Genomic DNA, 24,939 nt, shown 5'->3' with positions numbered 1-24,939 from the left:
GGGAGAGGATGGAGAAAGGACGCTTTCACAAAAAGCATAATCTTCACCATTCCTACTATAAAGAGAATCCTATGTGGATATTTGTACATGTTGCAAATTATCAAACAAACTTTAGATTAAATTCAGGATATATGTCCCACCAATTTTTATCTCTGTCTGAATTATGTTACTTATGCTAGTTTTCACTGGATTCTCTTGGTTGAGTGAGGTCTGAGAATTAGTCTCTAGGATACCATCAAGTATAATGTTGACTGTGGGGCACCTGGTTGTCTCAGTAGGTGGAGCGCGTGACTCTTGATCTTGGGGTTGTGAGTTCGAGCCCCACGTTGGGTGTAGAGATTACTTAAAAAATAAAATCTTTAAAAAAAAGTATAATGTTAATTGCAGTGAGAATTGCAAACCCAGTTCTCATTCTTCTCTATTTGTAATTTCTAATTCAGTGAGATAGATAATCACTGCCAAAACCCTCCTTGATGGAATCAAGATTATTTCAAAGAGAGATATTCATCACCCAGTTGTTCATAATATTGGCAAGAGGGGAATTAAATGCCCATTAGGAGATGGTTTAAGTATATTATATCCATGGTTAATTAATGTGTAGACATTAATTATATCTATACAGAGATTTAGTTTTAAAAAAAAAACCTTATTATTAAAACAAAATACACCTATTATTTTTTCTTTTGTTCTCTTATTTTTTCCCCAATACATTCTAAATTTTCTATAATGAGCACAATTTAAGTGTTTGATAACCAGGGGAGGGAAAAGAGAAACAAAGAAAAAACGACTAGGCTATTCTTCAGATAAATCTATCAAATGTTTTATGTGATTTCCTACACTGTTCCAAGTTTTCTCAACAAGAGAGCAGTTTAGAAATCCATTTTTATTACTTCATTTTTCCAGATAAATTACTCAATCATTTGGAATTGTTGTATTTTACCATGAGCATTTAAATTTATTTTTTTCTCACAAAGTTCAATACCTATTTAAATAACACTTGTTAAAATGTACAGATTCCACTGATTTGTAATGTTTCCATTGTCAGATATTGATAATAAGTAATAAGACCAATTATGGTCTTATTCTTGATGATTTTTCTTTTTTTTTCTTTTTTTTTAAAGATTTTATTTATTTATTTGAGAGAGAGAGAGAGAATGAGATAGAAAGCACGAGAGGGAAGAGGGTCAGAGGGAGAAGCAGACTCCCTGCTGAGCAGGGAGCCCGATGTGGGACTCGATCCTGGGACTCCAGGATCATGACCCGAGCCGAAGGCAGTCGCTTAACCAACTGAGCCACCCAGGCGCCCCCTTGATGATTTTTCTTGAACCAATAACACACTGACATAATTTTTGCAGTCTTATAATATATGTTTTAGTATTTCATATTGGTATTTGGTCTTTGGAGACAGATTCAAGCATTTTGATTTAGTACCTGAACGTCCTGGGTAAGTCTTTTAGCCTCACCCATAAAACGGGAATGTTAAAACTTATCAAGTGCTAGTCTTTTGGGGTGTTTTTTAAAGATTTTATTTATTTATTTGAGAGAGAGACAGAGAGAGAGAGCGAGCTCGGGGGAGGGGCAGAGGGAGAGGGAGAAGCGACTCCCCGCTGAGCAGGAAGCCTGATGCTGGACTCAGTCCCAGGACCCTGGGATTATGACTTGAGCCAAAGGCAGACCCTTAACCAACTAAGCCGCCCACCCAGGCACCCCACAAGTGTTGTTCTTGAGAGAATAAACTAAAATAAATTACCTGTGAATTAAATAAAATGGAAATAAAAGTGCTGTAAAACTTTTAGCACAGTGCCTGGAACATAATAAGCCTTCAATGTATCATAAACATGATAATCTTTTTTTTTCTATCCATAAGCTTTTTGCCTGGACTGCCCTTTCTATTTCCTTTACTCTAAGCTTTCATTAGCTCTTGTTTTTATTTATTTATTTATTTAAAGATTTTATTTATTCATTTGAGAAAGAGACAGAGAGAGCACAGAAGCAGGGGGAGAGGCAGAGGGAGAAGCAGGCTCCCCGCTGAGCCAGCCAGGTGGCCTAATCTGGGGCTCCATCCCAGGACCTGGAGATCATGACCTGAGCAGAACGAAGAAAGACACCCCACCAACTGAGCCACCCAGGCGCCCCCTAGTTCTTGTTTTTTAAGTAAGACTGAGTCCTTTAAAGTCTTTAAAATAAAATTTCAGCTGCCCTGTCTTTAATTATTAGCTCCATCACTGAACTAGTACTTAGCAAAGGTACTTAGGAGTATCTTTATACTTAAATTTTGGTTTTGCCTCACACACAGATTTTAAGCCAGTTGAGATTAAGAAACATGTCCTATTCTTTCTATGTATCTCTTTCTTTATTCCTCATCTTACTTCTCCAATATACCTTCAACCATTTCTCCCTCCCATGCTTTAACAATTTATTTGCTGACATACCAAATGTCTTTACCGTGAATTGCATCATTATTATTGGTTCATAAACACATTTATAAACACATTAAAAAGACTTTAAAAAGATACAGCCAAATAAAAAATTTACACGGGTTTATCATTTTGTAGATAAGCCATAAAAAGCAACCTTACATTTATCTTGTTATACTGATTACATAAAAAAAATTTACAATCCTATTGTCTAGTTGAATAATTTTGGGAACATGCTTTCAAAAGTTTAATGCAAAGGTTTTGCTTGTGATTACTGACAGTGTTACTGTATCCTGGAAAGATAAGAGCCAGCATTTTTAAAGTTGCACAATTATACTTTGGATGGTGTGTGTCCCTAAGTTCCTCCTCTTCAGGCTTCCAAATAATGTGTCATAGTATATTTGGTATGAAGTAATTCACACCAAATGAGAATTAAAAAGATCTATTTTTGAACTGATGATATGATCCAGAAATAAAGGAAAAACACATTTTTAAAAAAGAACATAGTTAACTTCACACCAAAATTGGGAAAAACATTAATGATGACATAGAAAGGAACATCATCTGAGTTTTAATATTATTTTCTCAAATTCTACCTCATTGTTTGTGCCATTTTGGGGGACCAATTCCAAACACTGACTTTCTGTTATAAGCACAGAAAAGCTAACATACAATTCTGGTGAGTATCTAACAACCTAAGTGTAATTCTATAGGAGCCGGAACTCTTACAGCTTATTTTCATTTTCAGAATTTTGGAAAAACTCTTAAGAAGCAGAATCTACCCTTCTGTAAGTTGATTATAAAAACTAAGTATATTATAATTTTTGGTCCACTTAAAATGGAAAATGGGTAAATATCTGAGCTTAAAAAGAAACAAAAGTTTTTAAACACTGATTCCAAATACACAAGAACCTACATCTTCATTTCTAATATTATTCTCCACTCAAATGAGCCAAGGCTCCTTGGAAAAATGGCTGATTTCAAGGCCGAGGGCAAGGAAGGAATCAGATGATCTTGGATCAGATTATGACACAAAGTTTAAAAAATGCTTTAAAAAATGATGGGGCCAGGTGGCCTGGGTGGCTCAGTCAGTTAAGCATCTGTCTGTGGCTCAGGTCATGATCCCAGGTCCTGGGATTGAGCCCCGCATCGGGCTCCCTGCTCAGCAAGGAGCCTGCTTCTCCCTCTCCCTCTGCCTCCTGCTCCCCCTGCTTGTGCTCGCTCTTGCTCTCTGTCAAATAAGTAAAATCTTTAAAAACAAATACATAAATAAATAAAAAATGATAGGGCCTTATCAAAAGAATACAGGAACCAACCTGAAGGGTACAAATCTAGGATAATTTCTGCATGAAAACCATCAATTAAATGGTACTGAAGAAAAAAGAAAGTGGAATAAATGAGTCTATAGCTCAGACAGACAAGACAGGAAAGCTCTTTCTTGCTTATAGTAAAATGTCAACTCCTGACTGGTAAAGGTAGAGGATGTTTGGAGGTAGGAAATAATCATTTTACAACCATCATAATAAAAATTGGCACAGGCGGGGTGCCTGGGTGGCTCAGATGGTTGAGTGTCTGCCTTTGGCTCAGGGCGTGATCTCCAGGTCCTGAGATCGAGCCCCGCGTCCAGCTCCCGGCTCAGCAGGGAGCCTGCTTCTCCCTCTCCCTCTGCCTGCCGCTCTGCCTTCTTGCACTATCTCTCTGTCAAATAAATAAATAAAATCTAAAAAAAAAAAAAGAAACACAGTTAGTGTTTCCAATATTGGTAGTATTCCAACTGCTGATGTATAATCTGAATCTAAAGATGAGACATCAAAAAAACCACACAATAAGGAATATTCTATTAAAAGGGGACATGGGACTTGCATTATTCAAAAATGTCAGTGTCATAAGACAAAGGGTGAGCAACTATTCCAGATAAAAAGACACAAAGAGAAATGATAATTAAAAGCCATATGTGATTTTAAACTGCATCCTGTACTGGAGAAGAAAAAAGGGGAGAGCGGGGCGCCTAGGTGGCTCAGTTGTGAAGCGTCTGCCTTCAGCTCAGGTCATGATCTCAGAGTCCTGGGATTGAGCCCCGCATCAGGCTCCCTGTTAGGCGGGAAGCCTGCTTCTCCCTCTCCTACTCCCTCTGCTTGTGTTCCCTCTCTCGCTGTCTCTCTGTCAAATAAATAAAAAATAAAATCTAAAGAAAAATAGGGAGAGCTATAAAGAACATAAGCAAATATTATATTTACTTAGGTGCTCTGATGCTGGGTACATAAATATTTACAGTTGTTATATCCTCTTGATGAGTTGACTACTTTATCATTATATAATGACCTTCTTTGTCAATTATTACAGTTTTTAGGTTAAAGTCTATTTTGGGGGCTCCTAGGTGGCTCACTTGGTTAAGCGTCCCACTCTTGGTTCTGGCTCAGGTCATGATCTCAGGGTTGTGAGTGAGATCGAGCCCACATCGGGTTCTGCATTCAGTGGGGAGTCTGCTTGAGATTCTCTCTCTCTGCCCCTCCCCTCATTTGCATGCGGCTCTCTAATAAATACGTAAATCTTAGAAAAAATAAAGTCTATTTTGTCTGACAAGCATAGCTACTATAGCTTTCTTTTGGTTTCCATTTGCATGGCATATTTTCTTCTATCCCTTCACTTTCAGTCTGTGTCTATCTTTAAAGCTAAAGTGAGTCTCTGGTAGGTAGCATTTAGTTGGGTCTTATTCTTTTTAATCCATTCAGCCATTCTAAATTTTTGGATTAGAGAACTTAATCTGTCTGCTTTAAAGTAATTATTGATCAGTTTGTACTTCTTATCCAACTGAGCCACCCAGGCGCCCCGATCAGTTTCTACTTCTAATGCCATTTTGTTCCTTGTTTTCTGGATATTCTGTAATTCCGTTGTTCCTTCCTTCCTCTCTTGCTCTCTTCCTCTGTGACTTGATGTTTTTCTTTAGTGGCATGCTTGGATTCCATTCTCTTTATCTTTTCTGTATCTACTACAGGTTTTTGCTTGTGGTTACCATGAGGTTATATAGGTTTATACCATGGTTTATAAATAAATAATAAATAAATAAATTTTGGTATAAAATATAAATAAATAAATAAATAAAACCTAAAGAAAAATAGGGAGAGCTATAAAGAACATAAGCAAATATTATATTTACTTAGGTGCTCTGATGCTGGGTTTATACCATGCATAAAACAATTTATAATAGTCTATTTTTCAAGTTTATAACAACTTACATTAGAACATATTCTAAGCTCTACATTTTTAATCCCCCCTCACCTAATTTATGTTAGGTAGTCATAATTTACATCTTTTTTTTATCTTATGTATCCATTAACAAGTTTTTGTAGTTATAGTTATTTTTACTACTTTTGTCTTTTTTTTAAAAGATTTTATTTATTTATAAAATAAAGAGGAGAGAAAGAGGAGGAGTAGAGGGAGAGGTACAAGCAGACGCCATGCTGAGCATGGAGCCTGATGTGGGGCTTGATCTCATGACCCTGAGTTCATGACCTGAACCAAAATCAAGAGTCACTCAACCAAGGCCACCAAGGTGGCCCACTACTTTTGTCTTTTAATCTCCTCATACTAGGCTTTAAAAGTGATTAATTCACCATCTTTACATCAGATATTTTTTACAAGTAAGATTTATACTTTAATATGTTTCCCTGTTACTAATTAGTACCCTTTCATTTCAGCTTAAAGAACTCCCTTTAACATTCCTTATAAGGCCAGTCTAGTGGTGATGAACTTCTTTAAATTTGCTTGTCTGGAAAACTTTATGTCTCCTTCAATTCTGAAGGACAACTTGGCCAGGTAGAATATTCTTGCCTGAATGTATCTTGCCACTCCTTACTGACCCACAAAGTTTCTGCTAAGAAATCTGCACACAGGCATGGGGGATCCCTTGAATGAACAAGTTGTTCTTCTCTTCTACTTTTAAGATTCTCTCCTTGTCCTTAACTCTTGAAACTTCAATTATAATGTGTCTTGGTGTTGGTCTCTTTGGGTTCATCTTTATTGGAACTCCATGTGCTTTGTGGACCTTGATGTCTGTTTCCTTCCCCAGGTTCGGAAAGGTTTCAGCCAGTGCTTCTTCAAATAAGTTTTCTGTCCCTTTCTTCTCCTTCTGGAATACCTAAATTGTGAATATTGGTCTACTTGATGTTGTCATATAAGTCCTTAAAACTATCTTCACTGTTTTTCATTCTTTTTTCTTTTTGCTCTTTTGATTGGGTGATTTCCACTGCCCTGTCCTCAAGTTCACTGATCATTTCTTCTCCTTCACCTAGTCTGTTGTTAAATCCCTTTTGGTATTTTTCAGTGCAGTTATTCTATGCTTCAGCTCTGTGACTTTTATTTGGTACTTTCTTATATTTTCTTTGTTAAAATTCTGACCTTGTTCATTCATTCTTCTCCTGTGCTAAGTGACCATCTTTATGATCATTATTTTGAACCTTTTATCAGGTAAATTTCTTATCTCCATTTCTCCTTTTTCTGAGGTTTTATTTTGTTCTTTCATTTGGAACATATTCCTATTTCTTCATTTTACTTTACTTTCTTTGTTAGTTTCTATGCATTCAATAAAACAGCCACCCCTCCTAATCTTGAAGAAGTGGCCTCTTGTAGGAGGATGAATCATTCAATCTTACAGTTCTCGGCTATCTCTCAAACCTCTGTGATTGTCAAGCAGACTACCTTATTCTTGGTGCTTCCTGTAGTTGAACGTGTATCAGGACCTGTCAGTGTGCTAAAGAGAAGGATCTCAGCAACTAGATTCAGACTGACTAAAAGCCAGGCCCTCAAGAAGCAGCTTTTAATGTATGCAAATATACATCTTTCAGCAAAAGACTTGGAGATGGGTATTTCTGTCTGCTCCTTCTGCACTGAGTCCTGGGTGGGGATGGCCAGTTAAGAACTTTCTTTCTTGGGGCAACTGGGTGGCTCAGTCATTAAGCATCTGCCTTCGGCTCAGGTCATGATCCTGGGGTCCTGGGATCGAGCCCCGCATCGGGCTCTCTGCTCAGCGGAAAGCCTGCTTCTCCCTCTCCCACTCCCCTTGCTTGTGTTCCCTCTCTCGCTGTGTCTCTCTCTGTCAAATAAATAAATAAAATCTTAAAAAAAAAAAAAGAACTTTCTTTCTTTGCTGAAGCCCTGTAGGAGCTGACAGCTTAAACCTTTCTGGCTACCAGAGCCAGGGGATTAAAAGGGTGCGTTCCTTGGGCAGTAACTGCAAATTCTGAAGTGCCAGACATGTGCACATGTTAATAAACTAGCATGCTGGTTTTAATACATCGTTCTAATGAATGTGGATAATATAGGTCTGTGTCATGAAAAGTGACATATCCTCTTGTACTGCAAATTCAGACTTCTGCATCTAGAAAAATTCAGATATTGGAGTTTTAATTAAAGTAACCCAAACAACAAATGCTTCTTTGTGAGGCCATTTTAGAAAGTAAGCCAATCCTTTACCCTGGCAGTGATACTCATTCATCTGCATATAGCAGAAAGTACTGCAGATAATGCAGATTGGCTTACTCAACATCCTCCAAACTCTTTTATAGTTTCCTTCTTGTACTATAGAGCTTTAAAAGCAAAACAAACAAATGCATAACAACAACAAAAAAGTTTTTCTGATTCCTTTTGGGGGGGTGGGGGTGGGAGAGGAGGGATCTGCATGCAATCTGACTTCCAGAAGGAAACAATCCACATGAAATTTAAAGCAGAAGTCAACCGTGTAAGACAGGCTGCACATGAGAGGTCAGATTTTTAGGGCAACATGTAAAGGTTATAATATCTAGTACCCAACATCCTAAGTGCCAAGTGGTCAAAGGTAGAAAAAGTATGGTTTCTACTAAAACAGACCCAAGCTAGGCAATTCATAGTACCCAAAATTGGTTCCCTGCTCACCCCTAACCCATGAAATTACATAAGCTGCCCAATACACTGTCATAAAACCTTTTATGCATAAATTAGAGAAAGTAGATTCAGTTGTCTGAAACTAAGAACCCCAACAAATATTCCAAGAAACCTAGTATTTTTCATTTCTATGGTTCTAGCTTATGAATTTCAGTCCTGTTATATTGATACTCCCACCACTAATAATAATGACTTGACATTTAGTTGGGTACTTAAAAAATAATATTAAGCACTGTGATAGATGATTTATAAACATTCTGATTATATGCTCTATATTCTGTAAAAGACCTCTCAGGAAAAGGACTGACAGGGAAATCACAGTTTCTCTGTGAGAGGATACAAATCTTCCTAATAAACCAATTCATGAATAGGCTATTCTTGTGAATATTCAGATAGTGATCCATATTTTAAAAGAAAACAAAGTTTACCTTCTTCCTCTCTTCTCCAACAGTATAGTACCTCAGTCTTTCTAAAGTAGTCCAAAGAACTTAAACTTACAGTTCTAACAAAAACAAATATGACATGAAAAAAAGATTCCTAAATGTTGTTCTTTTGGCTAGAAAAGTTGTTGTACCTGAAGATTGATTTCTGCCTCATAGAAGGTTAGGCACGAGCAGTAATGTCGATCTGAGTCAATATCTGTCAGGACCACCACAAAAAATGTTGGCTGCTTCCTCTCTCTGGACAGCTGCCACCCGCCAGGCTGACAAAACTAAATGGGATAGAAAAAAATTGTCACATTTTAAAGGTATAATGAAAATTTATTATTTATAGATTTTTGTGAAATGTTAAATACCCCTCCATTGTAAAAAAAAAAAAAAAAAATCCAGCTAATGTAATGTTACCTAAGCCAATATATATTTTAAGTACATATTTATAATGTAGAACACTTTCTCTAATGTACATATACATTTTATGAGGACAGCTTAGATTTTCCACAGATGCTACTCATTCTGAGACATAGATTGGCATATGTAGAAACAAATGACCATAAATGAAAAACTTCCCCCCCTTCAGAACAAATCATGAAATGAGCTGAAGGTAAAGTACTAAGTATCTCTCACTGATGAAAAACAGAATTATTTTAAAATTCCTTCATTAATCTAAGTCTCCAGTTCAATACAATGAAAAAGATACCTTATTCATCAAGATAGATAATGTACATTAATGTATCTTAAAGAATAGAAAACATACAACGTATGCTCTTAGACCACAACAGAACTGAACTAGTAACAGAAAAATAGCTGAAAAAGTCCCAAAATACTTGGAGGTTAAACAACACACTGCTAAATAATACATGGGTCAAAGACAAAATCTCAAAAAAAATTTGAAAAATATTTTAACTAAATGAAAATGAAAATACAACTTAATTAACATTTTTGGAATTCAGCAAAAGCAGTGCTTAAAGGAAAATTTATAGCATTGAATGCATATATTAGAAAAGAAGAAAGATCTAAAATCAATAATCTAAGCCTCTATCTTAGGAAGTTAGAAAAAGAAGAGAAAAATTAAATCCAAAGTAAGCAGATGAAAAGAAATAATAAAAACTAGAGGAGAAATCAATGAAATTGAAAACAAAAAATCAATAGAGAAAATCAAGAAAACATAGCTGGTTCTTTGAAAAGATCATTATAATCGACAAGCCTCTAACCAGTTAACTAAGAAAAAAAGAAAAAGAAATGATACAAATTACTAATATCAGAAATGAAAGAGGAGACATTACTACAGATCCCATGGACATTAAAAAGATAATAAAGAAATACTCTGAACAACTCTATGCCTACAAATTTGACAGACTAGATGAAATAGATCAATTCCTTAAATGACACAATCTGATAAAACTCGTACAAGAAGAAATAGACCATCTGAATAGGTCTCTATTAAATAAATTGAATCAATAATTAATAACCTTCCAAAATAGAAAGCATCAAGCCCAAACGAGTTCACTGGTGAATTTAATAAATATTTAATGAAAAAATTATACAATTCTCTACAATCTCTTCCAGAAGACAGAAGCCAAGGAAATACTTCCTGATTCATTCTATGAAGTCAGCATTACCCTAACAGCAAGAGGAGGAAAAAAAAAATCGTAAGAAAACTACAGATCAATTTCTCTCATGAACATAGATGCATAAACCCTCAACAAAAGATTTACAAGTGGAATCCAACAATGTATGAAAAGAATTATAAACTACAACCAAGTAGGATTTATTCCAGGTATACAAAGCTGGTTCAACATCTGAAAGTAAGTTAAACACATCAAGAAGACAGATAAGAAAAAAATCACATGCATATCAATACATGCAGAAAAAGCATTTGAGAAAATCCAACACCCATTTATGATAAAAACTCCCAGCAAACTAAGAATAGAGTGGAAGTTCCTTAACTTGATAGAGAACATTTACTAAAATCCTATAGCTAATGTCATACTTAATGATAAAAAGCTAGAAGCTTTCTCAAGGAAAGGATGTCCCCTATCACCACAACTCTATAAAATTTTACTGGAAGTCCTAACTAATGCAATTAGACAAAAAAGGAAATAAAAAGTGTACAGATTGGGAAGAAAGAAATATAACTGTTCACAAATGACATGATTGTCTATGCAGAAAATCTGAAAGGATCAACAAAAAGACACCTGAAAGTAATCAATTATAGCAAGGTTCCAGGATACAAGGTTCATACACAAAAGTCAACTGCCTTCTTATATACCAACAAATGAACAAGTGTTGTTTGAAATCAAAAATACATTACCATTTACATTAGAACCTCCCCCAATTAAATACTTAGGTTAAATTTAACAAAATATGTACAAGATCTACATGAGGAAAACTATAAAACTTTAATGAAAGTAATCAAAGAAGAACCATATAAAGAGAGAGAGATATTCCATGTTTGCGGATAGGAAGACTCCATACTGTCAAGTATCAGTTCTTCCAAACTTTATCTATAGTTCAATGCAATCCCAATCAACATCCCAGCCAAGTTATTTTGTAGATAATGACAAACTGATTTTAAAGTTTAGACAGAGGGGCGCCTGGGTGGCTCAGTTGTTAAGCATCTGCCTTCAGCTCAGGTCATGATCCCAGGGTCCTGGGATTGAGCCCTGCATCGGGCTCCCTGCTCAGCAGGAGGCCTGTTTCTCCCTCTCCCACTCCTCCTGCTTGAGTTCCCTCTCTCGCTGTGTCTCTCTCTGTCAAATAAATAAATAAAATCTTAAAAATAAATAAATAAATAAAGTTTAGACAGAGAGGCAAAAGATCCAGAAGAGCCAATATAATACTGAAGAAGAAGAATAAAGTCAAAGAACAAAGTCATTATCTGACTTAAAGACTTAATATAAAGCTAGAATAATCAAGACAGTGTAGTATTGGTGAAAGAAGGGACATACATATCAATCAAATGGAATAGAGACCAGAAATAGTATACCCAAACACAGTCAACTCTGACAAAGAAGCAAAGGCAATGCAGTGGAAAAAAAGATAGTCTTTTCAACAAATGATGCTGAAATAACCAGATATTCATATAGAAGAAAATGAATCTAGGTATAGATAGACCTTATACTCTTCATAAAAATTAGCTCAAAGTGGATCATACACTTAAATATTAAAAGCACAAAACTATAAAACTCCCAGAACATAATATAGGAAAAAATTTATATGACCTTTGGTTTTAGCAATAACTTTTTAGGTAAAACACCAAAAAAATAAACCATGGAAGAAATCATTGATAAACTAGACTTCATTACAGTTAAAAACTTTTGCTGTGTGAAAGATACTATCAACAAAATGAGAAGACAGCTGGGGCACCTACGTGGCTCAGCTGGTTAAGCACCTGCCTTCAGCTCAGGTCATGATCTTAGGATCCTGGGATTGAGCCCCATGTTGGGCTCTCTGCTCAGCAGGGAGTCTGCTTCTCCCACTTACTCCACCTCTGTGCTCTTCCCCTCTCTCTCAAATGAATAAATAAAATCTAAAAAAAAAAAAAAGCAATCTTGGCTGAACAGCAGCCTAGACATTAAAAAAAAAAAAGAAAAGAAAAGAAGACAAGCCAAGAAAGGATTGGGGGAAAAAGTTTACAAAAGACATACTAAATCATGTATAGTCATCCAAAATACATAAAGAATTCTTAAAATTCAACAATAAGAACAGGAACAGCTCAATTAAAAAATAGGCAAAAGATCTGAACAGATACCTTGCCCCCAAGTTGGGGGTGTTGTCGGGGGCAAGGCCCATATGGGGGTCTGGATCATACCTCTCTAAAGAAGATACACAGGAAAAAAAGCATATGATAAAGACATTCAACATCCTATGTCACTACAGAATTATAAATTAAAGTAACAATGAGATATCATTACATATCTATTAGAATGTCCAAAATCCAAAATACTGGCAATGCTAAATACTGACAAGGATGTAGAACAACAGGAACTCTGATTCATTGCTGGTAGGAATGCAAAATGGACAACCAGTCTGGAAGACAGTATGATAGTTTCTTTTTTTTTTTTTTTATAAAACTAAGCATATTCTTAGTAAACAATCCAGCAATTGTGCTCCTTGATATTTACCCGAAAACATATGTTCACAAAAAACTGGCACATGGATGTTTATCACAGCTTTATTCATAATTGCCAAAACTTGGAAGCAACCAAGATATCCTTCAGTAGGTGAATGGATAAACTGTGGCACATTCAAGACAATGGAATATTATTTAGTGCTAAAAAGAAGCCATGAAAACGCACGGAGGAACCTTATATGCATATTACTAAATGAAAGACCTCAATCCAAAAGGGCTACACATGGTATGATTCCAATTACATGACATTCTGAAAAATGCAAAACTATGGAGACAGCAAAAAGAGTGAATGCTAATGTACAATATGGACTTTGGGTGATAATGATATGTCGATCAATATAGGTTCATCAATTGTAACAAAGGTACCACTGTGGTTGGGGATATTGACAGTGTGGGATGCTGTATGCTTTGAGAACAGGGAGTATACAGGAACTCTTAGTTCTTTCTGCTCCATTTTGCTATGAATCTAAAACTGCTTTTCCTAGTCTCCAGAAGTATGAGGGGGAAAAAAAAGTAAAGTCCATTTTCAAAAAACTGAAGAAAACAAGACATCTTGATTAGCAGTATTTTTCAAGAGATGGAACAAAAACAGAAATGAGCTTACCAATACAGCAGCTCTCTGCGCCAGATTACCTTCTGTTATTCTGCTCAATGACTATGTAATCTTGAGCATTTTATTTAACCTCTCAGTGCCTCAATTTCCTCATCTGTAAAAGGTAGACAATGAGTACCTATCTGCTAGTACTCTTGGGAAGTCTACATGAGTTAACACATGCAAAATGCTGAGAATAGCTCCTGGCATATAATCCGGTGAAGTAAACATTACCCCCTTAGATCCAACTTTAGTTTCTGTGATCATATCTATAACACTTTCTTTCTCCTTCTGTATCAGTTTCTTCCAAAACCTGCCCCTCCTTTCATTGCCTCATTGCCTCCTTGACTGAGTCTAACAAGACATCAAAAAGGGAGATCTGGATAATTTCCTACATTTGGAGAGAGACATTAATCATGTTCAGAGCTTCTCTACCAGTAGAAAAATTCTACCACACCAATTTCCATAAGCAAATGTCACAGGAATAAATAAATAGCATGAACAGCTTAAAAACATACTAATTAGCAAATAAGTGAAAACATTTTTCTTTCCTACATTTTTATTTTGAACTAGCTATTCAACAAATATTTACTGAGTACTTGAGTATCATTTGTTCTGAGAACACTTCTCTGTAATTCCCAGTTATCTCCAGCACCTTCCAGACCCAACAATCAAGAAGTTCCCTCTCCTGTGTTCCAAAACCATTTTTATACATTTTTATTATAATAAGTAATTATAATAACAACAACCTTTTCTTCTTATATATCTCCCTAGAACTTATTATCTATTCTACTAATTTGGCACGGAAAAGTTGACTCATCATTTTCTTTATGTGTATATTTCTCTTCAACAACCCATCTATCCAAGTTCTTGTCGCCATCATAAAGATTTTATATTCTAGAATAGAAGGCTTCAAAGTGTGGTACACAGAATCAGAGGAGTCCCAGTGGTAAAAACTACTTTCATAATAATCCTAAGAATTAGTGGTTTCTTCAAGTTTGTTGGGACATTTACACTGATGGTGCTAAAGTAATGGCAGGTAAAACTGCTGGCACCTTAACAGAAATGAAGGCAGCAAGCCACAATTTATACTTGTAGTTATTGTATTCTTCAGAGCTGCACATGTGTAGTTTAAAAAAAAGTGGGCCTACCATTTTAAGATAAGGATCTGAGATATGTGTTACCAATGATAAGCGAGCTTTCAAGCACAATCATGAGTCTCATAGCTTTTTCATTTCTGACGAATGTAACAGTCACATTAACTAATGTAATATTTAAAATTCTATTAATATGTGTCACTATTTGGAAGATCTGCGTAACTCATTGATTCCATATTTGCAAAACGACCAATGTATGATGTTATAAAATCACGCATGGATAAAAGACCCATTCAAGGTGCTAAGTACACTAAGAGATTTTAATGTAACAGTACAGAAAGTTCATTGATGTGTTTATGGATTTCACATTGCATCTAATTTTTAAGAAGCTACTTGTTGAGTTTTTTTAAAAAATTTTATTTATTTATTTGAGAGAGAGAGAGAGATCACAAGTAGGTAGATAGGCAGGCAGAGGGAGAGGGAGAAGCAGACTCCCTGCTAAGCAGGGAGCCTGACACAGGGTTTGATCCCAGGACCCTTGAGACCATGACCTGAGCCAAAGGCAGACACTTAACCAAATGAGCCACCCAGGCACCCCTACTTGTTGAGTTTTAGTATGGTATTCAAATAAAAGTTTCCATAATTATCTTAAAAAGCTATTAAAATATTCCTTTTTCCAACTACATATTTGTGAGACCTGATTTTCTTAGTATACTTTAATCAAAACACCCTATTGCAAGAGCTTGAATGCAGAAGCAGGTATGAGAATCCTGCTATCTTTTAGTAAGCCAATATCAATGATATTTACAAAAATATAAAACAATACCACTCTTTTCCCTATTTTCTGTTTCGGAAAGTATAGTTATTTCTTTATAAAAAACATGCTATTTAATATGTGATGGTTTATTATTACTTTAAATGAATAATAAATCATTTTAAACTTCCTAATTATAATTTCTAATATGTAAATGAACAGATAAAGTGACATAAACAAAACTCTTTGGGGATACTCAATAATTTGTAATTAGCTTAAGCTACTTGAATAGCAGAAAGGTATAATCCTTGGTAGAACTAGGGAGTTTTATCAGGTTACAAAAAAACCCAGAGGTGTTCTTCAAAACTTTCTTATTCTTTCTCAACAAACTTCTTTCTAGAATTAGATACACATCATTTTTTAAAATGAGTTTCACAATCAAGAAAGAAACATCTGAGCTTGGGCTATAAAGTATCATGATAGAGCCTGAATCAAGGATTCCACTTGTTCAACAAACAACTCTTCTGATACAAAGTGAGTATGTTCTGTGAATTAATAATAATACCATTCTCTTAGAGGTCTGTAATTCATTTATTAGCTGCTCATTAGGCTTGGCAAATGGCATTAAAAGCTATTCACTATAGAATGACTACAAATTTTCACAAAACTTAAATGAAACTATAGGTTTCCAATGAAGATTAAGCTAAATCTCTTTATGTTATTTCTAATTTTACCGAATATACTGACATCTCAATTCCAAGGTACCCGTCATAAAGCAGAGCTCACAAATAACTTTCACAAGCAAGTAGGTCTATCACTTAAATGAACAATCAAATATTTTGCTGCTTAAACTAGAAAAAGCAACCCTTTCTATGCCCAGTTTTCTCAAATATTTTATATATACACAGAATATAATAAAAATACTATAGAATAACCAAAAATGTCCATATTATTGTGATTAATTTGAATGATCTCTCAAAAGTGAAATATTATAAAAGATTCTTTGGAGAAGAGTCACCCTGAATATGTCCAAGACTTCCATCCACATCTAAAAATTTACTACTCACTGAGACACATTTTACTGTGAACTTTAATTTAAAAAATTAACCAGTGTCTCTTTAAAAAAATGAAGCCTGTAGGAAAATTTCTTCAAAAATAACAAATATAAAACATCCAAAAGGAGAAAATCAAAGTTTGGGTAGTAAGATCTCCTTAGTTACTTAAATGGCCTCATTGTTTACATTATAAAGGGAATTCTGTTAAATTCTGAAAAAAAAGTAGTAACAATAAAACTGGGAAATTCCAAGGATCGCTTTTCAGATTCAATAAGTACTTCAAAACTAAGCTTAAAGTGACCACAGTTAAGATAGTAATGGTGAGTCATGGCAGGCCTGTCAGATATATTTTACTAAATTTTGCACAAAGATGCTGTCAAGATAGTCAACTAGGCACTCGTTATACATGAGATCTCTTACTTCACATATGAAATTACAGCAATAAAGGAATTATTTTATATTATGCATTTAAATAGGGGCACCTGGGTGGCTCAGTCAGTTAAACGTCAGACTCCTAATTTCAGCTCAGGTCATGATCTCAGGGCTGTGAGATTGAGCCCTGCTTTGGGCTCTGCGCTGGGCATGGAGCCTGCTTAAGATTCTCTCTCTCCCTCTACTGCTGTCCTTCCACCCCTAAAAACAAAAGTCCATATACTTCATAGGAAATTTCAAATGAAAGAAATGAAATATGCAAATGAAATGAATATGCAAATATTCAGCAAATAAACAATAGCTCACACAATTGAATTTACAAAAATGTTTTTTTTTTAAGATTTTATTTATTTATTTGACAGAGAGAGAGACAGTGAGAGAGGGAACACAAGCAGGGGGAGTGGGAGAGGGAGAAGAAGGCTTCCCGCGGAGCAGGGAGCCTGTTGCGGGGCTCGATCCCAGGACCCTGGGACCATGACCCGAGCCGAAGGCAGATGCTTAACGACTGAGCCACCTAGGCAGCCCTACAAAAATGTTTTTTCAAAGGATTTTAAATTTCAAGAATTTTAAAGGATTTTCAAGATTTCAATTTTCAAAGGATTTTAAATTCAAAAGAAATGTAACCTCCAGTTAAAATGTCTACTTTCCAAATTCACTTTATCATAAGATTAAGTAATAATGGAATTTGGGGCATCAAGAGATGATCCCACTGTTTAATAAGAAGTATTCCTCATAGGATTTGGATTAAAATATAATAATGCTAGCTGATTCACCCACTTCAAATCTTAACTAAAAGTGTGCTGGGGAAGTAATAAACAATGAGGGAGTGGACACTATAATTCTTGAACCTGAGCTCGAGTCACATTTCTGACAGGAATGTGAGAAAATGTTTAGACAGCTGGAAACAGAATAGTCACTAAAAGATAGTAAGCAAATGATAAGCATTAAACAAACAGGATAAAATCAGGATTTTGCTCTCCCCAGTGTCTTTACTGGCAAACAGGGGGGAAAAATGCTATCACAGGTGCAAAACCTAAACTGGCCATCACTTTGCCCTCCTTTTTTAAGTCACTGAGGAAACACATTTAGAGTGATATCATCAATGAATATACTATATAAGTTGACAATTAATATTGTTTTCACATATAAATGAGCGTATTTGCAACAGCTTATGTTTTTGACTATTCCCTTCCACCTGACCCTCACCATTTCACACAGATCATGCTCATCTAAATTTTACAACATATCTGAGAATAGTCTATATGGGGATTCCTTTTCAGGATGTTATCTTTCTTCAGCTCCAGTTTTCTTTGAGACCTTAGCATAACCTAGAAACGAATGATACTTCAAGGTTGCAAGGTCAGACAGACATTGCTGGATTCCACACAATAATGCAAACTTTGCTTACTTGCTTGTCTCTCTAATTGCCAAATGTATGAAGTAGATCATTTGGAAACAGGCCACCTATCTGCAAACAAAAGGTAAGTGCCAATAATTCCTCATATTTGTTAAACACTATATATAATTGTATCCCATAAGACTCATCTTATGAATGATGAAACCAAGGCTATGAAATGTTAAGGTCAAATATGGCTAGAATGCAACAAAGGCAGGACTAGAATTCAAGTCTCAGTACCTTTAGGAACTGTGTCTTTTCACTGCTGAATTATCTTTATAAACCACCTTATGGATATTATTTTATGTTAATATAAATTCACAGTAGAAAAATAAGGAAAACAATGAAAATGAACTAAGTTCTTTAACATGCAAACTTTCCTCCAACCATTTATCTCTGGATGTATTTTTTTATGAATTATGAGTCCTGTTTTTCTCTATCTTCTGGAACATGTACACACCATCATATAGATATATAAAAGTACCATAACTTAGGTAATCCTCTATTGTTAGTTGCTTAAGGTCTTGACAGTTTTTTTTAATAACTAATGTTAGGATATGCGTGGTATTATATAAATTTTTCCAGGCATGTTTCATTATTTTTTTAGGGAAGGAGAATTGGTTTTGTAAAGCATAACCAAAATGAGCACAAAAACGTTTCATTATCCTTGAATTCCTTTTTAAAGGTTAAGCAACCCCAGAATTATTTTGTTCTGCTGATTTCTTTCATAAAGAGGGTAGAAAAGAAGTGATAACAAAGAAATGTTATTATGAACTATATCCTGACCAAAGAACTGTTTGTGAAATAAAGTTAACAGAAACTTTGGGAAACTGACCTCTGCTACCAAGCCAAGCCACAGCAGCATCAGGTATGTATTCTATACTTTGGATGGATTATTTTTTGAGAGTTCAGAGAAAACACAGTAGTCATAAGACTTTAGATGAGAAACCAATTTAAGAGCTGGGAAACTCTAATGTTTTGTTATCATAAAATAATGGACATCACATATATGTGCCTAATTTTACCAGGCAACTTTTGATGAAGTATATTTTTAAAAAGATGATCCAAAGCAATTTGCTTTAAATGAAGCTTAATTTAAAATAGGTCACTTACGCTGCTTTTCGTAAAAATTTACATTCAGGTATTTTATTACTACTACACAACATTATATTGTCCTCATCAGTATAATAAAACTTTTACTATGTATAAAATAATATGATTGTCTGCTTGGAAAATCCAAGCAAACTGCTTTAACATTGCTGGAATTAATAAGAGTTTAGTTATATAGGCAGATATAAGAAAACATAAAAATCAATAGTTTTCTTTGATACCAGCTATAAGTAATTAGAAAAAAAGAGCCTATTCATAATTAAGATTATGAATTAATGTGTTGTCAAAGCCACAGGTTGAGCTAACCTAACCTCTCAAGTTTTAAATATTTTGGCAAATCATTCTCATAAAGAGCCCTACACATAAGGCTTTAAATATAAAAATTTCAAGAAGCAAACTCCAAAGAGAAAAATGAACATTTGGAATAGCTTCTTTCAAGTTTTGAAAAAATACAACTGCATGATTTACCATTTAAAACAATTTCAAGACGAAAAGCACAAAAGAAATGCTGTTAATGACTTCTGGTTAAGCACAGTAGATGAAACAAATGTGTTTACTTCTATGACCTCCTGAAAACCCTCTAAAACTGTAATAAAAAAATACAAACAGCAAAGTAATGTGAAAGGAGATAACAGGTTTAAAATGGTAACAAGAATTTGGAAGCTAGAAAACTGGTTTACACTACAAATTCCGGGAAAAGATAATGAATGGGCGGTACCAGGTATGTATGAATGTCACCAAATACAGAGGCAAGACCTAAACAAACAAAAAGGAACTCAGTGGCCATAAAGATGATGTAAGGAGATGCAGAAAATTTCAAACACTGGAGAATGAAGAAGGGATCAAAACATTAAGAAGAGGCGTTTATGTATCAGAGAACATTTACAAAGCAAGAGAAATACAATAAAATTTTAAAATAAAGAAACTAGAACACTGTCCCAGTCGGTATCCAAAAGGGACAAACAAATGGAAAATGAAAGGGAAGGAAATTAGATCACTGCAGGAGTTCTAATTCTTAGGTAATGGGAAATTCAAAAAGAGTACATTCAAAGGAAAAATTTACCAAAACCCCCTCACAACAAAAAAACAAGACAACCCTCTCCCCCACAAAAAGGCCCAGAATCTTAGGACAAGACTACATTTCCATATGCCTAGCATAACTAAGTAATGTCTTTTAAAACCCATTAATTTTAGCACATCATCACAAAGTTTCAATAAATGAAAGATAAAGAAAAGATCCTAAAGGGAAAGCAATAAGTAGAAAGAGAAAAAAACAGGTTTATGTATTTTACAATAGATCGAAGATCAAAATAGTAACAGAAACCTATTAATATAATTAATCAAATTAATAGATATAACCAGAAAAGGAATAAAATCAACTCCATAATTTAAAAAATAGGACATAATTCAACATAATACCCATTCTTAAATAAATTAGATAATGAATTTCATTATCATTGATATCATTTACTAGACACATTAGCTGAAGCAGTCACACAGAAGAAAGAAATTAAAGATAAAAACAATGGAAGGTAAAATTATTATTATTTCCCAATGACATGACTGTATAACCTGGAAAACTGAAGAGCGCCAACCAAAAAACTACTACGACAATAACAGAATACAATAAGGTAATTGAATATAAAATTAATAGAGAGGGCTCTCACTTTGGGCCAAGATTTAGCCTACAGACTGAAATACTTTAAAAAGCTGGGCAAAACAGATGAAATAATGGTTTGCAAGACACTGAAATTAGGGCAATGAAGGACAAAGATCCCTGAAAGGAGGAAACAATGTGAGCCCTACTACTGGCCCTGCCTGCTTTCTGTCTTGAGAGAGTTTATAGGCCATGGTGTAGTGAGGAGGAAACGAAAGCAGAGCTGAGAGGACTCCCTAGATGAGGAGACAGAGCACACTCTTTGGAGATGGACCACCAGAGAGGAGGGAACTGCACAGAGAAAAAAGGTAGGTGATCCTAGAGTTACTCTTGAGAAGTCAGCAGGGCAATGATCAGTGTGTGTGTGTAAAGAAATCACCTGAGGCTGGCAGGAGAGCCATCTGCAAAGTTTAGAAAAAACAGTGGCCACTGCTTAAGCATGGCTGGGAGAAGTGCCCATTCCCATTATCCAGACCGGAAAAATTCATAATTCTCAAGAGTTTGGATAGAGTACACAGAAAAGTCTTGCCCATGTAGTGGAAATAATTAGTCCTAAACTGGATCTGCTCAGAACTCACATAACAAATCATAAAAGCAAGACCTAAAAAGATCAAATTGTTTATAAGTAACTTAACTGCATCTCAGGAGTTCAAGAGGATTTAAAGGAATATAAAATATCCACCACCCAACAAGATAAAATTCATGATGTCACGCATCTATTAAATATTAACAGGTATGCAAAGAGATAGCAAAACAAAACCCATAATGAGGAGAATAATCAAACAAAACTGACCTGGAACTGACAGAGATATCAGAATGAGCAAAAAAGACACAGAGTTATTATAACTGATTCTCATATGTTGAAAAAGTTAAATGGAGACATGGAAAATCTGAAAGACTCAAACTTCTAAAGAGGAAAACTACAATATATGAGATAAAAAATACACTGAATAGGATTCACAACATATTAAATGTCACAGAAGGAAAGATTAGTAAACTCGATTTGACATGAATAAAAATAATCTAAAGTGAAATAGAGAGGGACTCCTGGCTGGCTCGGTTGGAAGAGCATGCAACTCTTGATCTCAAGGTCGTGAGTTTGAGCCCATTTGGGTATAGAGATTACTAAAGAAATAAAAAAGAAAGAAAGGAAGAAATACAGAGCAAAAAAAGAACCCTTCAAAATTAAATGAACATCAGTGAGCTCTGGGACAACTTCAAGCAGCCTAACATATGAGAAATAAGAATGAAGGCAGTGAAGAGGAGGAACAGAAAAAATTCATTTGAAAAAATAATGGCCGAAAACTAATACCAGATAAAACTATGAATCTATACAAAACAATGAAGAGCACCAGCAGTGGTAACTACATGGGTAAATAAATACAAAAGATTTTTTTGTATCATTTAAATCTCTTATTAACAAAATAACACTGCATCATGGGGTTTAAAGAATATATAAAATTAAAATGGGGGCACCTACCTGGCTCAGTTGGTAGAACATGTGACTTTTGATCTTGGGATTGTGAGTTTGAGCCCCACTTAGATGTAGAGATTACTTAAAAATAAAATCTTTAAAAAAAAAGTAAAATGATGTCAACAACTACACAAGTCAGGAAGGGAAAATGGAAGAGTACAGTGGTACTATATCGTTTATATATCACAGGAAAAGTGATATAATATCACTTGAAGGTAGAGTGTGTTAAGTTAAATACACCATAAGTTAAAGATGTATAAGCCCCAAAAATGACAAAATAGTTAAAAATAATATTCCAACAAAATAAATAAAACGGAATAACAAAGAAAATCTAAAAAAAGAAGAAAATAAAGGGGAAGAAAAGACCAATGAAATGAATATAACAAATAGAAAAATACTAAAGACTAAATATACTAATAATTACATTAAATGGCAGAGATATTGTGCTTGGATAAAAAAGCAAGACTCAGGGCGCCAGAGTCGCTTAGTGAGCGTCCAACTCTTGATTTTGGCTTGGGTCATGATCTCAGGGTCATGGGATCAAGCCTTGCATTAGGCTCCATGCTCAGGGTAGAGCCTGCTGGAGAGTATCTCCCTCTTCCTCTCCCTGCCCCTCTGCTCCTCCTCCCTACTCTCTCTCCTCCTCTCTCATAAATGAATGAATGAATGAATGAATGAAAGACTCAACTATATGTTACCTATAAAAAGCACTTTAATTACAAAGTTCCAAAGAACTTAAAAGAAAAAGGACTGAGAAAACATACCTTATGCTAAGATTCATCAAAATAAGGCTGGCATAGCTACATTAATATCAACGTAGATTACAGAGCAAAGAATATTAACACAAACAAAAACGGCATTTTATGATATATGGGTCAACAAAGGGACATAAAATCTTAAATATTTGTGTCCCTAATAAATATCTTCAAAATTCATAAAACAAATCTAACAGAACTGCAATCAATCAATCAATAAAACAGATTTTCTCCACTTTAGTCAAAGATTTCAAAATACCTCTCCTGATAATTGTTAGAACAAGTGGACCAAAACAGACAAACAAACAAAGAAACAAAAAAGGATGTAGAAGATCTGAATAATACTATCAACCAACTTGACCTAATTGATGTTTATAGAACAGTCCATACAACAACAATGGAATACACATTCTTTTCAAGCATACTTGGAACATTTACCAAGATAGAGCATATCCTGGGCCATAAAACAAGTTGCAATAAATTTAAAAGGATTCAAATCATAAAAAGTATGTTCCTCTACCACAAGGGAATTAAATTGGAAATCAAAAACAGATCTCTGGAAATTCTACAATACTTGGAAACTAAATAACATTTCTAAACAACTTATGGGTCAAAGAAGAAATCAAAAGGGAAATTATAAGGTATGTGAAACTAAATGAGAATGAAAAGACCACCTTTCAGAATTTGTAGGATGCTACTAAAGTAGGACTTAAGGAGAAAGTTATAGCACCAAACACTTAAAATAGAAAATAGGAAAGGTCTCAATGATCTTAGCATCTATTTAAGAATTAGATTAAAAAAAAGAAAGTTGAATTCAAAGTAAACAGAAAAAAGGAAATAACAGGGATCAAAACAAAAATCAATGAAACAGAGAAGAGAAACAACAGAAAAGGATAATGATCAAAAAGCTTGATAAACAAAATGAAACAAGATGAAACCAGAAAGGGAGACAAACCATAAGAGACTCTTAATCTTAGGAAACAAACTGAGGGTTGCTGGAGGGGAGGGGGATGGGGCTGGGTGGCTGGGTGATGGACACTGGGGAGGGTATGCATTGTGGTGAGTACTGGGTATTTTGTAAGACTGATGAATCATAGACTTGTACCCCTGAAACAAATAATACATTATATGTTAATTAAAAAATAAAAGTTAAAAAAAACTTGATAAACTTCTAGCCAGATTTATCATAAAGAAGAGAAGACACAAATCAGTATCAGGCCAATATCAGGAATGAGATATGACATCATTAGAGATTACAGACATTAAAAGGATTATAAGAGAATATTATGAATAACCTTTTGCAAATAAACTTGATAATGAGATGAAATAGACAAATTCTCTGAATAACGCAAACTACCTGAGCTTACTCATGAAGAAACAGAACACTTAAATAACTCTGTATTTATCAAAGAAATTGCAATTTTAGTTAAAAATCTTCCATGAAGAAAACTACAGTCCCAGATGACTTTACTGGTGAATTCTACTAAACATTTAAGGAATCAATAATAATAACAATTCTACACAAAATCTTCCCAAAATTGAAAAGGACAAAATACTTCCCAACTTCATCCTACGAGGCTAGTGATACCAAAACGTGGCAAAGATATTGAACACATGAACATAGTTGCAAAAGTTCTTTTATGAAATGTTTTTTAGCAAACTGAATCCAACAGTATAGTAAAAGGCTAATAATATATCATGACAACGAT

General features: G+C 34.8%; 1 protein-coding gene across 3 annotated transcripts in view; it reads right to left on the bottom strand.

Annotated features, from left to right (window-relative positions):
- The window catches only part of SBF2 (SET binding factor 2), a 467,005-nt gene that overhangs the window by 252,478 nt on the left and 189,588 nt on the right, over positions 1-24,939 (bottom strand). For all 3 annotated transcript variants that reach the window (XM_025848643.2, XM_025848644.2, XM_073882924.1), the window contains exon 3: positions 8,911-9,048. In XM_025848643.2, coding sequence (XP_025704428.1) covers positions 8,911-9,048 — 138 coding nt within the window. The remainder of the gene's footprint in view (positions 1-8,910; positions 9,049-24,939) is intronic.

The sequence above is a fragment of the Callorhinus ursinus genome, unplaced genomic scaffold, assembly GCF_003265705.2.
Source record: "Callorhinus ursinus isolate GAN/ISIS: 27379988/994484 unplaced genomic scaffold, GSC_fseal_2.0 scaffold49, whole genome shotgun sequence".
Classification (NCBI taxonomy): Eukaryota; Metazoa; Chordata; class Mammalia; order Carnivora; family Otariidae; genus Callorhinus; species Callorhinus ursinus.
This window is presented reverse-complemented; position numbering and strand designations above follow the sequence as displayed.